Source organism: Neophocaena asiaeorientalis, unplaced genomic scaffold (assembly GCF_003031525.2).
Source record: "Neophocaena asiaeorientalis asiaeorientalis breed wild unplaced genomic scaffold, Neophocaena_asiaeorientalis_V1.1 scaffold232, whole genome shotgun sequence".
NCBI classification, from domain to species: domain Eukaryota; kingdom Metazoa; phylum Chordata; class Mammalia; order Artiodactyla; family Phocoenidae; genus Neophocaena; species Neophocaena asiaeorientalis.
The window spans coordinates 5,263,568-5,279,617 of NW_020175672.1; the positions used below are offsets into that span (position 1 = coordinate 5,263,568).

The window sequence follows — 16,050 nt, forward strand, 5'->3', positions numbered from 1 at the left end:
TTTTTTTTTTTTTTTAGTGGTACGCGGGCCTCTTACTGTTGTGGCCCCTCCCGTTGCGGAGTGCAGGCTCAGCGGCCATGGCTCACAGGCCCAGCCGCTCCGCGGCACGTGGAATCTTCCCGGACCGGGGCATGAACCCGTGTCCCCTGCATCGGCAGGCGGACTCTCAACCACTGCGCCACCAGGGAAGCCCTAGTAGTTTCTTTATGAGTAGATTAATTACTGTATCAAATAATTTAATCCTCCTAGATGTGTACATATTTTCTGTTTCTTCTTCAGTCAGTTTTGGCAAGTTACATTTTTCTAAAAAACTATCCATTTCATTGAACTTTCAAATATATTTTGTTAATAACTTAATCTCTGCTATATGTGAAGCTGTCACTCCTTTTTTATTCCTAATGTTTGTGCCTTCTTTCTTTTTCTTTATTAGTTTTTCCAGGCATATGCCTATTTGATTTGTCTTTTCAAAGAGCCAGTGTTTATCTTTATTCATCTTTATAGTGTTAGTTTCTTTTTATTAATTTCTCTTTTTTATGTGTTTCTTTCTTTCAGTTTACTTTGTTCTTTTTCTTGAGTTGGATGTTGACCTCAATAGTTTGTATTCTTTCCCTATAAATTTATTTAATGATATAACTTTTCCTCTAAAAGTACTATTTTGATTGTACCCCACAAATATTTTGTTTTGTGGTGTATTCATTGTTATTTAGTTCTATGTATTTCCCAGTTTCCATTAATGTTTGTTCTTTGACCTATGTTTGTAAATTTCCAAAGGAATTGGGAAATTTGAAAATGCACTGTTAATTTCAAATTTTATTGATAAAAGCACTTTATGAAATTTGTTGAAACTAACTCTATTATGATATATTGTCAGTTTTTATAAATATGCTTGAAAGTAATATGAGTTCTTTTACTGTAGGTAATATATCAGTAAAAATCGTCAGATCAAACCTGTCAATTTTGTGTTGAGAGCTGTATCTTTAAATCTCTTTAACTGCTTTATTAGCAGAGAAGGGTGTGTTAAAACCTCTATTGTGACTGCTTACCTGTATCAGACAAGGTCCAATCAGGAGACAAAAAACACATGGTAATTTGAAAAGAGAAAGCTTAGTATAAAGAATTATTAACAGAGGTTGGAATAAGTGGGAATTGGTTAGTAAAGAGTTAAAGGTAACCCGAAGGAATGTAGGAATAGCAGATATAAGGATCAGCCACCACCTTTAGGGCTGAGATAGCTCATCCGAAGAAGAGCTGTCTCCCCCTCATTGGAAAGAGTGGCCAGGGCTAATTGGATGGTGGAGAAGTTGCTAAGTGCCTTTCTAGTGACCTTCCTTTGAATCTGGTCAGGAGGCGCATGGGGAAGCTCCTGGATGCTGCTGGCTGTCAGGTACTGTGGGATCCAAGAGTTGGAGAAGCTGCCCTCTCCATGAGCCAAGCAGGAGAAAGCTGTGTCCTGCATGAGCCCATTGTAATAGCAACCTTACGTATAGGAGGCAAGCATGCAGAAAAATTGTGCCCTTGCAGGAACCTAGTGCTGGAGAAACTGTCTGCTGCTGGAACTGAATGCTGGAGAAAGCTTGCCCCACAGGAGCCTGGCTAGCCAGGCACACTGAAACTAGGAGGAGAAACTGGCTTCCTTTCCAGGCTCCCTCCAGCACTCTCTAGTGACAAGGCTGTACGTAGCACCAGTTAGCAAAAGAGAAATCTTTGCAAGGCCTACCTCCATCATCACACAGGGTAGATATGGAATAAAGAGACATCATAATTGCCACAGTTCCTTTAACTTTATGTATAGTACATAGTGAGTAACCACATATATTCTTTTGACAACTTCTTTATGTTGCTATGTATATATATTATTCTCAGAAACAATTTTGAAGATCTCATAATGCTACATCTGGTGTGACTAAGAAATGGTCACTTTCTCTTAAATTTATAAGTAATTTATTTATTTATTTGGTGATAGGGGCCTAGAAATTAAGGTTTGGCAAAGATCCCGTGAACAGTTGGAGAAAATTTAAGACAGATGAGGAACAAAAGATCCAGGATTTGTTAGATCTTTTGTATTTCCCAGTTTTAATTTACCAAGACAAGTAGAATCTTTTTTTAGTAGTAAAAACTAAAACTGTGTGAAATGGTATGCAATGAAAGCTTTGATCTATTTGATCAGTTTAACCAAATCATCTTTTTAACCAAATCTTTAGATTAATTGATCTCCATTTTGTAAAAAAAACCCATTGACTGATGCCCCCCTCTCCATGTGACACTTTACAGCTAGGAGTTGATTACCGTCAGGAAGCCTATGAGTTTCTGCTCCATCAGTTGAGTTTTGCTTTACCAAGAGTCACTTGTGTTATTTGCCAAATGTGATTATGCCATTTGTGCCTTTTATAATTATTGCACAAGCTATATTATAACAGTTGATTAATCAAGTTAGCTATTTGGAAAAAATGGGGAATGTGGGGAATGAAGAAAAAAAGATATACATATACCTTAATTTTATTTAAAGGAATAATATATAAATTGTATTTGTTGTGGTAGAACCACGACCTTTTGAGTATACATCCAATGGTTTGAGTTCTGACTTCTTTCTTGCACACCCATAAGAAGTTGCTTATGATTTCCAGCACTTTCTTCATTAGAGTAAGAAATTCGATACTTCTGAGTCAGTCAGAGTACAGACTAGATTTTCTTTTCCAGTATTTTGGATTCTCTCACCCTTACTTGATTTGGCAGCAACTGTAAGTGTCTTGCTACTTGCCTTTTAGTCTTTCCAGAACACTCAGCCTAATTTTCACTGGAAAATAACTCCCTTTGGTAATGTAATCTTTCATCATACTACTACTTAGAAAAATAAGGAAATAAACATAATTGGGTTTGATAATAAATGCACCTGGTTGTTGGTAAGTGAATATCTCAGTTGGTGGGAGCAGAAGTGTGCAGGCACAGGTAGCCTTAGTGACCCCAAGGAGCCACAGTGGCCATAGTTCTTTGACCATAGGCAACATTCATGTATTTTACAGGCAGAATGGAGAATGTCAGATAAGTCAGATTTTTTTTTTTTTTTTTTTTACTGCTTTGGATTCTTACATTGCTACTAGTCTTGCTGCTACAAACAGTGCTACATTGAATATTTTGGTATACACATTTTTGTAATCATGTGCTTGTATATCTGTAGAGCAAATTACTAGATATGAAATTGTTGGGTCAAAGAGTGTTTGCATTTAGAAACTTGATAGCTATTGCCATATTGTCTCCATAGAGCTTGTACCAGTATACACTTGATGTATTAGAGTATATACATCACTCTTTTCCCACACCTTTACCACCCTAGTATAGTATTGAACTGTTCGCTCTTTGCCCATCTTACTCCCTTATTGGTGAAAACACGTGTGTCTAGAGTCCCCAAGATCACCACCAGATTTGATGATTTGCTAAGAGGACTCACAGAACTCACCATATAGTTGCACTTTTATGATAGTTGGCTTGTTTAAGTATACAAGTTAATTTATATTTTGGTCTACTTTATAAAATTAGCATCATTTACTTTGTGGCATGGGTTAACCGTATCAGCAAGTTTAAGATTTTTGTTTTCTAGTTTTAGCTTTTGGAAAATATTAGATATTTTTAAAAAATCACAATAGAGTGGACATTGTCAGTGTGTCCAAATTTGAAAGTTGTCTTTTAACTTAAAGCTAAGTTTAGTCTCGGAATTGTGAGGTTGATTTTAACAGTGGAGAATATTTATATTTAATACTTTAGATGGCGACTATCAAAAAGAAATAGGATCATGGCAGCAGATGATGACAATGGTGATGGAACAAGTTTATTTGATGTCTTTTCTGGTAAGAGCTCATTTTAATTGTCTTTCTAAGTTTGCTTATTTATTTATTACTTTTTTCTTTAAACACACACACACACACACACACACAATTTTTTCCTGACCCATTTGATACTAAGTTGTATACATTATGGTCCTTTACCTCCAAATACTTCAGTGGGTATGTCACAAGAAAAAGTTGGTTTTCTTACATAAGAACAGCATAATTATCAATTTCAGTAAATTTAACACGAATACTGTAATTTTATTTAATCTACCATCTTTATACCAGTTTTACCAGTTAACCCAATAATGTCCTTTATTATTGGATTTAGATCTATCATTTTATTTTATTTTTACAAATTAATTATTTTTTGGTTGCGTTCAGTCTTTGTTGCTGCATGTGGGCTTTCTCTAGTTGAGGCGAGGGGGGCTACTCTTCGTTGCAGTGTTCAGGCTTCCCATTGCGGTGGCTTCTCTTGTTGCAGAGCGTGGGCTCTAGGCGTGTGGACTTCAGTAGTTGTGGTACGCAGGCTCAGTAGTTGTGGCTCATAGGCTCTAGAGCGCAGGCTCAGTAGTTGTGGCTCGTGGGCTTAGTTGCTCCGCAGCATGTTGGATCTTCCCAGACCAGGGCTTGAACCCATGTCCCCTGCATGAGCAGGCGGATTCTTAACTACTGCGCCACCAGGCAAGTCCCTCTATCATTTTAAAATTTTAGTTTGTCTCATCAGTTTTTGTTCTCTCTGATTTTCTTGCCTTCTTTCAAATATTATTTGAATATATTTTAGAATTCCATTCTAATTTATATATTAGCTTTTTGGCTACACCTGTGCATTATTTTTTACAATTGGTTTCTGAAGGGATTGCAATATACATCTTTTCTTTAACATTTTGCAGTCTACTTATTTAAATGTAAGAATCTTTTTATGTAAGTTGTATAATCTTGTACATATTGTTGTGTTTAACCTCCATCCATCCCTTTATGTTAAAGATGTCGTGAACCCCTTGATACAGTGCTGTAATTTTTATTTTAAACTGTTGTATGTATCTTAAAGAAATTAAGAGGAGTTAAAAGCAATTAAGATGAAATATTAGTCTTTTATATTTACTCAGTTATTTACCATTTTTGTCCTTCTAGGATCTAGTATCATTTTCCTCCCCACTATCTCTTTTCTTCTGGGACTCCGGATATATAGTATGTGAGAACTTTTGATATACTATAAGTTAGTAAGATTGTTCTCTCACTTTTTAATCTTTTTCTCTCTGTTTTTCCATTTGAATAATTTATTGATCTATCTTCAAGCTTACTGGCTCTTCTGTTGAAATTTTTACATTAGGTATTGTACTTTCAGTTCTAGAATTTTCATTTGGTTCTTGTAGTTGTTTTTATTTCTCTACCAAGATTTCCAATGAGTAATTTTGCATTGCGTTCTGGACATTGTAAACGTTATAGAGACATTGGATTCTGTTATATTCCTCTGAAAAGTGCTGGTGTTTTTAATTTTAGCAGGTATTTATCTTGACTGAACTTAATCTTCTGTCAGCCCTGTGGTGAACAGCAGCTGAAATCTCTGTTCAGCTTTCTTTAGCTTTAGCTGGACTTTTGGGAGTTCTAACCTTTACGTGTGTAATTTGGGGGTCATTCAGATTTGGGTACAATTTGAGGAGTCCTCTCTGTGGCACTCTGGATTTCCTCTTTCTGGTTGCTGTTGTCACCCCCAAAGTTTTTTCTCTGTTTCTTTAAGCTATCAGGACTAGAAGTTTCCATCTGAGTTTTCGCTGCCAAGTGTGGCTCCATCTAGAGCCTATCATTCCACAAAAACTTGTAATAAAAGGGGGATAGGGAATTCATGCAGTGCTGTTTTCTTCTTTCAGGTGTCATCTCCTCTCCAGTTTTTGCCTGCTTTAGATTGCTCTTCAGTTCTTCAGATTACTTTTTTTTTCTTTTTTCTTTTTTTAATTTAGGTACAATTTATATATAACATTATAGTAGTTTCACATGTACAATGTAATAATTCCATGTTTGTATATATTGCGAAATCACCACAATAAGTCTAGTGGTAGAGCGTTGACTGCAGATAGCTTTTAATGTTTTGTTTAGAGTTTATAGTTTTTGCAGGAAGATTGTTCTGATAGAAACTATTCTGCTATTATTGGAGTTGTAACCTTCTTACTAGTGTGGGGTTTTTTTCTTCTCTTTTTATATTTGAATTTTATTTTATTTTATATTTTTATACAGCAGGTTCTTATTAGTTATCAATTTTATACATACTGGTGTATATATGTTAATCCCAATCTCCTAGTTCATCCCACCACTACCACCCCCACACCCGCCCCTACTAGCTTGTTTTTGAAAGTGAGTTTTTAAGTCTAAACCTGTGTACTAAGATGTGTGTGTTTATAAGGATGTACAAAAGCTTCTAAACAACTTTCTTTTTTCACACTGGACTAATAAAGTCTTTCTTTTTCTGGTCCTTCAGAGTCAGAATAGAAAAACTCCACTAAGTGCATAGAGTCAGTTTTAACTAGTCTTTGATTTTTTTTTGCAGCTTCTCCTCTTAAAAATAATGATGAAGGTTCTTTGGACATATATGCTGGGTTGGACAGTGCTGTTTCTGGTATGTAAATTCTATAATAAAATACTTTCATTTTGTTTGGTCAGTCTGTTGGAAGTGTTTATTTTGTTGTTAACAGTTCCTGGAGTAACTCATAGCCCCTCAACAATCTGCCTTTTCTTTGAAATCATTATACTCAGGTAATTATTGTTTTGCCCAAAGCTTGGTCAATAAAATAAACTAGCCTTTAGGTTTGTTTTCCATCTAGGTCTCAGATTTTTTTTTTTTTTTTTGGCGGTACGCGGGCCTCTCACTATTGTGGCCTCTCCCGTTGCGGAGCACAGGCTCCGGACGCACAGGCTCAGCGGCCATGGCTTATGGGCCCAGCCCGCTCCGCGGCATGTGGGATCCTCCCGGACCAGGGCATGAACCCGTGTCCCCTGCATCGGCAGGTGGACTCTCAACCACTGTGCCACCAGGGAAGCCCCTAGGTCTCAGATTTAATTGGACCTTGTACAAAAATATTTTGTACCATTGAAAACGAAACTGATGGTGATTTCTACCTATATTACCGCACATACTGTCACAGGCTACATGATATTAGAACTTTTGAAAAGGGTAGTTACTATAAATATTTCCAAACGTATCAGTAGGAGTGTGATATGCCGAGAGTCTAATGACCTGTCCAAATGAGAAAACCTTTCTGTAATCAAATCTTCTAAAGCTTCGAACAAATGTGATCTTTACACCTGATTTGTTGACAAATTTGTTTTAGGTAAATTGGTTTTCCAATTCTAATCTGTGAAATCAGTATAGATTTGGATGAAATGCAAGAGATGGAGAATTGTAGAGCCCTTTGGGTAGAGGTAGACAGTACGTCAAAAAGCCTAACACATGTATTTTTCTTTTTACCCCAGCTTTATTGAGCTATAATTGACATATAACATTAAGTAAGTTTAAGATGTACAGTATATTGATTTTATACACTTAAATATTGCAAAATGATTACCACCATGGCATTAGCTAATACCTGCATAGCGTCACATGATTACCATCTATTTAAGACCTAGTTTCTTAGCAACTTTTGATCATATAGTATAGTCTTATTAACTGTAATCACTATGCTGGATATTAGATCCCCAGAATTTATTTGTCTTATAGCTGGAAGTTTGTACTCTTTGATCAACATCTCCTCTTTTCCTCCACCCCCAGCCCTTCGTAACTATCATTTTAGTGTCTGTTTTTTTGCATCTGGATTTTTTAGATTCCACATGTGATATTGTGTAGTGTTTGTCTTTCTCTCTCTGACTTATTTCACTTAGCATAATGCCCTCAAGATTCATCCTTGCTGTCACAAATAGCAGGGTGTCCTTTTTAATGGCTGAATAATATTCCATTATATATTTATATATGCACATACATTTACACACACGCACATGTATACATACATATATGCACCCACATATACCACATCTTTATTCCTTTTTCTGTTGGTGGACGCCTAGGTTGTTTCCATATCTTAGCTATTGTGAATAATACTGCAGTGAACAGAGGAGTGCAGATATCTGAGATTCAGTTTTTATTTCCTTTGAATATATACCCAGAACTGGGGTTGCTGGATCATATGATAGTTCTATTTTTAATTTTTTGAGGAACTTCTATACTGTTTTTGATGGTAGCTATACCAATTTAGATTCCCACCAACAGTGTACAAGGGTTCCCTTTTTTCCACATCTTCACTAATACTTATCTGTTGGGTTTTTTGTGTGTGTGTGTGGTACATGGGCCTCTCACTGTTGTGGGCTCCCCCACTGTGGAGCACAGGCTCCGGATGCGCAGGCTCAGCAGCCATGGCTCACTTCCCGGATTGGGGCATGAACCCGTGTCCCCTGCATTGGCAGGCGGACTCTCAACCACTGTGCCATCAGGGGAGCCCTGTTGTTTTTTTTTTTTTTTTTTTTGCGGTATGCCGGCCTTTCACTGCAGTGGCCCCTCCCGTTGCAGAGCACAAGCTCTGGACCCACAGGCTCAGCGGTCATGGCTCACGGGCCCAGCCGCTCCGCGGCATGTGGGATCCTCCTGGACTGAGGCACGAACCCATGTCCCCTGCATCGGCAGGTGGACTCTCAACCACTGCACCACCAGGGAAGCCCGCCCTGTTGTATTTTTGATGATAGCCATTCTGATAAGTGTGAGATGATACCTCATTGTGGTTTTGATTTGCATTTCCCTGATGATTTGTGATGTTAAGTACCTTTTCATGTTCCTGTTGGCCATTTATGTCTTCTTTGGAAAAATGTCTATTCAGTTCCTCTGCCCATTTTTTAGTTTTTTCTGTTGAGTTGTGTGAATTCTTTATATATTTTTGGATATTAACTTCTAATCAGATATATATGTATATAAAAATTGCAAGCATTTTCTCCCGTTCCGTAAGTTGTCTTTTTATTTTGTTAATGATTTCCTTTGCTGTGCAGAAAGAAGCCTTTTAATTTGATGTAGTCCCACTTTTTTATTTTTTGCTTTTGCCTTTACTCTTGGTGTCAAATTCAGAAAATTATTGCCAAGACCGATGTCCAGAAGCTTACCCCCTATATATTTTTTTTTTCTAGGCATTTTATGGTTTCAGGTTTTTAAAAAAAATTATTGAAATATAGTTGATTTATAATGTTGTGTTAGTTTCAAGTGTACAGTAAAGTGGTTCAGTTATACATGTATATATATTCTTTTTTTATATTATTTATTTATTTTGGTCACGCCACGCTGCTTGCGGGATCTTAGTTCCGTGACCAGGGATTCAACCCATGTCTCCTGCAGTGGAAGTGCGAAGTTCTAACCACTGGACCGCCAGGGCATTTCCAACATTCTTTACCATTATAGGTTATTACAAGATATTAAGTATAGTTGCAGGTTTTAAATTCACGTCTTTAGTTCATTTCGAGTTGATTCTTGTGTGTGCTGTAAGATAAGGGTCCGGTTTCATTCTTTTGCTTGTGGCTGTCCAGTTTTCCCAACATCATTTATTGAAGAGACTATCCTTTCCCCATTGTATATTCTTGGCTCCTTTGTCATAAATTATGACCATACATACCTGGGTTTATTTCTGGGCTTTCTGTTCTGTACCATTGGTCTATATGTCTGTTTTTATGCCAATAAAATACAGTTTTGATTACTATAGTGTTATATCTTGAAATCAGGAAGTGTCGTGCCTCCAGCTTTGATCTTCTTTCTCAAGGTTGCTGTGGTCATTCACAGTCTTGTGGTTCCATACACATTTTAGGATTGTTTTTCCTATTTCTGTGAAAAATGCCATTGGAGATTTGACAGGGATTTCACTGAATCTGGAAATACATATTTTAATGTAAGGTTTTTTTGTTTGTTTGTTTTAGACAATGCTACCAAATCCTCTGTACCATCCAGAAATTGTTTGGATTTATATGAAGAAATCCTGACTGAAGAAGGAACTGCAAAGGAGGCAACATATAATGATGTATGGATTACCAGAATTTTGAAGGACAGTTACCTTGCTCTTTTGTGGCTCCTGAAATACAGACATCAGCTTACTATTGAATAGACATTCTGTGTTTGGGAAGCAGCTCTTTGACTAAAAGAATATTTAAGTCAGTTTCTGCCTTCAGATCTGCTTTTTAAAATAATGTTTTCTGGATGCTTGCCTAAATTTAGTTATAATTTTGCTTGATTGAATTTAAGTGTCTGACCATATAAAATCTCAACAGGCAATCAGTGTGATAAAATATTTTATTTTTTCATGATTTATACAAAGTTATAATTTGTCCCAAGACTTCATGCAGACAAATTTCTTTCTACCTTACTTGAATTTTAAACTTTGGAGATTGAATGTGAAACTACAGAAAATACATTATTGGTAGGCCCAACTTTAAAAACCAGTAATTAACTAAATATCTGATAGTAGAAATGGACCTCATATACCCTTATTTATGGGTTGATTTGCAAAGTTTGAAATATTTTGAAATGTCATTTAAGCTAAGAAAATAATTTAGAATGATGCTTGATCTTTTTATATCTTACAGTTGCAGGTAGAATATGGAAAATGTCAGCTGCAAATGAAAGAGCTGATGAAAAAGTTTAAGGAAATACAGACACAGGTAGAATTATAATGAATATTTTATTTTTCCCTTGTTAGATTTTTAAAAATTAATTTACTTAATTAATTTATTTTTGGCTGTGTTGGGTCTTCGTTGCTGCGCGGGCTTTCTCTAGTTACGACGAGCAGGGGCTACTCTTTGCTGTGGTGCGTGGGCTTCTCATTGTGGCAGCTTCTCTTGTTGTGGAGCACGGGCTCTAGGTGTGCAGGCTCAGCAGTTGTGGCTTGCGGGCTCTAGAGCGCAGACTCAGTAGTTATGGTGCACGGGCTTAGTTGCTCTGTGGCATGTGGGATCTTCCCGGACCAGGGCTCGAACCCGTGTTCCCTGCATTCACAGGCAGATTCTTAACCACTGTGCCACCAGGGAAGTCTCCGCCTTAATCAGGTTTTAAAACTAAAATTTAATAAAATTTTTTGTTAAAATTAAAATGCTCAAGTGTTGGCAGGTTGTAAGGAAACTTTTTAAAAAAATATTAAATGAAAGAGCAAGTCTGGCAAAACATGCATTATTTCCAGTGTCAATGAAACTGATAAAGGAAAACTGCTTGATTTGTTAAATGATATTGACAAATGATCTACTAGGCTAATTAACAGTTAAATAATAGAGAATTCTTAGAGACTGTATCAGGTGGTTTAAAAGAGAATGGTTTGAGGCGTGAACCTTTAGAATGGCTGATGAGGAAAAATGGTGATGCCTTAACAATTTTTGCCAGAGAGACATTTTTTGTGATCATGCTGCAAAGTTAGGAATGTACTGTCTTGTTCTGATTTTTATTTTTTGGTAAAGTTGTTTCTCTTCCTTCACCCTCTCTCCCAAAGAGCCAGTCAATCCTCAATTCATTCTTTGTTCACCTGAGAATTAGTACATTGTTGCAAGTTAAATATTGTAAAATATAGTTGTTGTTAAATATAGTAAAAATTTTTATCCTGTTGTTAAATATAGTAAAAATTTTATCATCTTCAAAACAGTGACCCATTTTCAAAATAATGACTTTTTTGCTTGTTATTTATTGGTTTTTCATTTTGTTCCCTCTTTTAAGTAGTTTCACTTTAAATAGCTTTTCTTTGGCGCCAGTTTTCCTCTTTGAATCTCAGCGTCCCCGTTTGTATAATGAGCATCGCTGTACTCCTCCTAAGACTGTTTTGAGAATTGCATAAGATAAAATATGTGACGCGTGGCATGCAGTTAGCATTCGGCAATCAATAACTATTATAAATAGTTTAATAATCCTGTCGATACATACTTTATTAAATGTATTTTATGATGTTTAGAATTTCAGCTTAAAAAATGAAAACCAGTCTCTTAAGAAAAATATCTCAGCACTTATCAAAACTGCCAGAGTGGAAATAAACCGCAAAGATGAAGAAATAAATAATCTTCACCAAAGGTATGACTGAGGGATATGGATCTGTTTGTAAATTACATGGGTATTGATAGGTGGAATATTTTTAACTTTGGAAAGCTAATGAAAATCATGCATTTTATTAAATATTTAAGGTTTTACTGAAAGTAAGTGACTAATATTCTAATGGTATATTATCGTAATGATACCTATATGATTATTAATAGAATATTGCCACATACCTCTCTGAATATATTCAGTTTTGTAATACACTGGGATCTCGCTCTGATATCCTTTGGTCCTGAGACGATGGTGGTGTACGTCATGGGTTCTTCTAGGCGCCCATCAAATTACTAAAATATCAGGAGGATGTCTGTGTCATATACTGTTAACAGACAACCCTTAAAAATCTGTCATTATTTATTTATTTTGGCTGCACCGGGTCTTAGTTGCGGCACATGGGATCTTTTTAGTTGCGGCATGCGGACTTCTTAGTTGTGCCATGTGGGCTTCTTAGTTGAGGCATGTGGACGCTTAGTTGTGGCATGCATGTGGGATCTAGTTCCCTGACCAGGGATCGAACCTGGGCTCCCTGCGTTGGGAGGGTAGAGTCTTACGCACTGGGCCACCAGTGAAGTCCCTCAATTATATGTTCTTTTCCCTCTTAAATGGATTTTCTACTTAATTTCTCTCTCTCCCTCTTTTGGTGAGGGGCAGTATTTGGCTCAGAGAATTTCATATCTCTCCTCCCCTTGATAGTCAAACCTCCAGAACAGTTATCTAAACATGCTGTCTCCATTTCTCCACTTCCCATTTCTACACATTCTTGAACCCATTCTACTCTGACCTCTTCCTCCAAAACAGCTGTGACTACCACTAAATTCATCAAATAGTTTGACTTCTCATTTTAACTTGTCTTTATACACTATTTGACATAGTTGACCCTCTTTTCTTGAAATAGTTTCTCCCTTGGGGTTTCATGATTCTTAGTTTTCTTCCTAACTTGAGATTTATTTTTCTGTACTTGGCTAAGTTGGAATTCCTTAAAGCTCAACACTATGTCCTTTCCTTTCTCTATCAATATTTTCTTATGATGTAATCTTACTTACACTAGTCAGTTCCATTTATATGTAGATACTACCTCACATCTGTACAAAATTTTCAAAATTACCTCATCCACAACAGAATTTAAGATTGAACCCCTTCTGTAGTTCCTAGCTCGGTGGATTCCCCATCATTTATTCAGCTGTGCAAGCTAGAGTGACTGAGGGGTGGAATGGCCATTTAATGTATTGCCCAAACCAGGGTACTTTTGTGAGTAGAAGGAGGGGCTATTAATAATTACACTGACATTGCTTGGCAAACTGGGACATATAGTCACCCTGCATAGGGGTCATCATTGACACTTAGCTCTTGGTCATCCTTCAGATCCAAATTCATTACCATGTCCTTTTGATTTTTGTCTTTATGATCTCTGAAGTTGTTCATTTCTCTTCCATTTCTACCATTGTTGCTGCCCATCACCTCTCATCTGAACTGGCAGTAGTCTTTGTGCTCAGAACTCTGCATCCGCTCTTGCTCTTTCCAGCCTGTGATTTCTCATTTCTCGACATTAAAGCCACGGGATGCTTTGTAAAGCACAACTCTGGACGTCTGTCACAGAACCACCCCGTCCTACCCACCCCCCATTTTTTTAAAATGATCTATTTATTTATTTATTTTGGGCTGTGCCGAGCAGCTTGCAGGTTCGTAGTTCCCCCACCAGGGATTGAACCCAGACCTCAGGAATGAAATGAGAAGCTGGGGAAAGCTTCTCATCCTAACCACTGGACCGTCAGGGAATTCCCCCACCCATTTTCTTTCTTTCTTTTTTTTGTGGTACGCGGGCCTCTCACTGCTGTGGCCTCTCCTGCTGCGGAGCACAGGCTGCGGACACGCAGGCCCAGCGGCCATGGCTCACAGGCCCAGCCGCTCCGCGGCATGTGGGATCCTCCCGGACCGGGGCACAAACCCGTGTCCCCTGCATCGGCAGGCGGACTCCCAACCACTGCGCCTCCAGGGAAGCCCCCCCACCGCTTTTCTTGATTAAAACACATCAGTGGCTTCTCATCGATCTTAGGATAAAAGATCATAAATCTTAACTTGGTCCACAGAGCTCTTCACAATATGGTCCCAAACTACTTTTCAGGCCTTGTCTTCAGTGTCTGCCTTTGCCTAGGTATCATAGCTCTAGTGTATCTCCTGCATTCTTTCAGTTTGTTGGGTGTACCATGGCTCTGAGTTGCATGAACTGTTTCCACTCCCTGAAATGCTCCTCTCCTCCACCTGCTAAATACCTACTTATCTTCAGGTCTCGGCATAAGCATCCTTTTCATGTGGGACATTTGTCTGTTCTCACTGACTAGGTCAGATCTCTTTTTTTGTAGCTTCATTTACACTTGCAGTTTAAAAAATCATGAGTGGGATCACTTAATTAGTGTTCTCTTCCACTAAACTGTAAACTTCATGGGAGCAGGAACCATGTCTTTGTGTCCTCACCATTTATTGAGTATCTACCATGTGCAATAAATGTTTAAAGAGTGAAAGAAGATAATCCTATGTGTGGACCATATGATATGCATTTTAGGCCTTTTGAAAATAAAGATGGTTGTGTATGTTTACTAATCTAAATCCCACAAGGTGCAACAAGTATAAGATCGATTCCTGAAGTGTTGAGGAAATTTTATATATATTTGAATCTTTTAGGGGAGGGGTATAATGTTTGAATAGAGTGAAAATTCAGAGAAACTGGGTGAATAAATGATGTGTTATTTCATTAGATTGTTATACGTGGTTATACTGATACATTATCTAATAAAAATTCTGTCAAATATTTGCACTTTTTATTTGTGAGCTTCAACTAGTACTCTAATGGTAAATGTTTATCATTTTGCTGAAAGTTCATTTTTAATAGAAAAAATGGAAATATTGATATAAGATAAAAATTTTCAAGTGTAAATTCTGGCAAGTGTTTAATGTGGAGGTTTATTTTAAAATAAAACCTTTGGGACTTCCCTGGCGGTCCTGTGGTTAAGACTCCATGCTTCCACTGCAGGGGCACGGGCTCCATCCCTGGTCGGGGAACTAGAATCCCGCATATTACATGGCGCGGCCAAATAACAACAACAAAAAATAAAACTTTTGATAGTATTTTATTTAGTGTGGAGTTACGTTAAATGTGTATTACGAGCTCTGTGGGCTAGAACTATCTTTTAGCACCTTACATTTTAATAAGTATGACGTATGTTACACGTGTGCCTGCTTTGTTGAATGTGAGTCCTTTGTTGGATAAATTTATTGAAGACATCTTCTCCCATTCTGTGACTTATCTGTCACTCTCTTTATTGTCTTGTGAGGAATAAAAGTTCTAAATTTTAGTGAAATTCAATCAGTTTTTTTTTTTTTTATGGTTAATGCTTTTTGTGTTCACATTTTCCAAGTTGTCTCAAAGGTATTTCCTCATGTTTATTTTTTTGAGTTTATTTATTAGTTTACTAGGACTGCCATAACAGAGTACCACAAACTGGGTGGCCTAAATAACAGAAATTTATTGTCTCACAGTTATGGAGGCCAGAAGTCCAAGATCAAGGTGTCAGTATGATTGATGCCTTCTGCGGGCTGTGTGATGGGTCTGTTCCAGGCCTCTCCTTGGCTTGTAGCTGGTTGCCTTCTTCTGTGTCTCTTCATAAAGTCTTTCCTCTATACATATCTCTGTCCAAATTTCCCTTTTTTATAAGGACACTAGTCATATTGGATAAGGGTCCACCCTAATGACCTCACTTTAACTTGATTATCTCCAAAGACCCTGTCTCCAAATAAGGTCACTAGTTTGAGGTACTGGGGATTAAATTTTGAGGAGACGCAGTTCAGCTTGTAACAAGATCCACATAAGGTCTACACATTGCCTTAAGTTGTATGTATCCTGTGTCCTCTTGTTCTATAAAAATCTTCCCTTATTCCTGAGACGATGTTCTCTACACATTTAGTACTGATTAGGCCTAGATTTATGGAAATTCAGGGAAGTTATAAAAGTTCAGGAAGATGGCTATATTATTACAAAAAGCTAAAATGAGCTATTTACATTTTATTTTTAGGAAAACTGCCAGTTTTCTGAAAACCTTAGGAGTTATTTTAAACAATAAATACACACCATTCCTCTAGGAAAGGATCACA

The 16,050-nt window shown here is 37.3% G+C and overlaps 1 protein-coding gene across 3 annotated transcripts in view; it reads left to right on the forward strand.

Moving 5' to 3' along the window:
• The window catches only part of CASP8AP2 (caspase 8 associated protein 2), a 40,461-nt gene that overhangs the window by 13,302 nt on the left and 11,109 nt on the right, over nucleotides 1-16,050 (forward strand). For 2 of the 3 annotated variants that reach the window (XM_024731833.1, XM_024731832.1), the window contains exons 2-6: nucleotides 3,760-3,842; nucleotides 6,367-6,435; nucleotides 9,759-9,859; nucleotides 10,422-10,496; nucleotides 11,768-11,883. In XM_024731833.1, the coding sequence (XP_024587601.1) occupies nucleotides 3,788-3,842; nucleotides 6,367-6,435; nucleotides 9,759-9,859; nucleotides 10,422-10,496; nucleotides 11,768-11,883 (416 nt within the window). In that variant the 5' untranslated portion in view covers nucleotides 3,760-3,787. The remainder of the gene's footprint in view (nucleotides 1-3,759; nucleotides 3,843-6,366; nucleotides 6,436-9,758; nucleotides 9,860-10,421; nucleotides 10,497-11,767; nucleotides 11,884-16,050) is intronic. The other variant, XM_024731834.1, reaches the window with a different exon arrangement.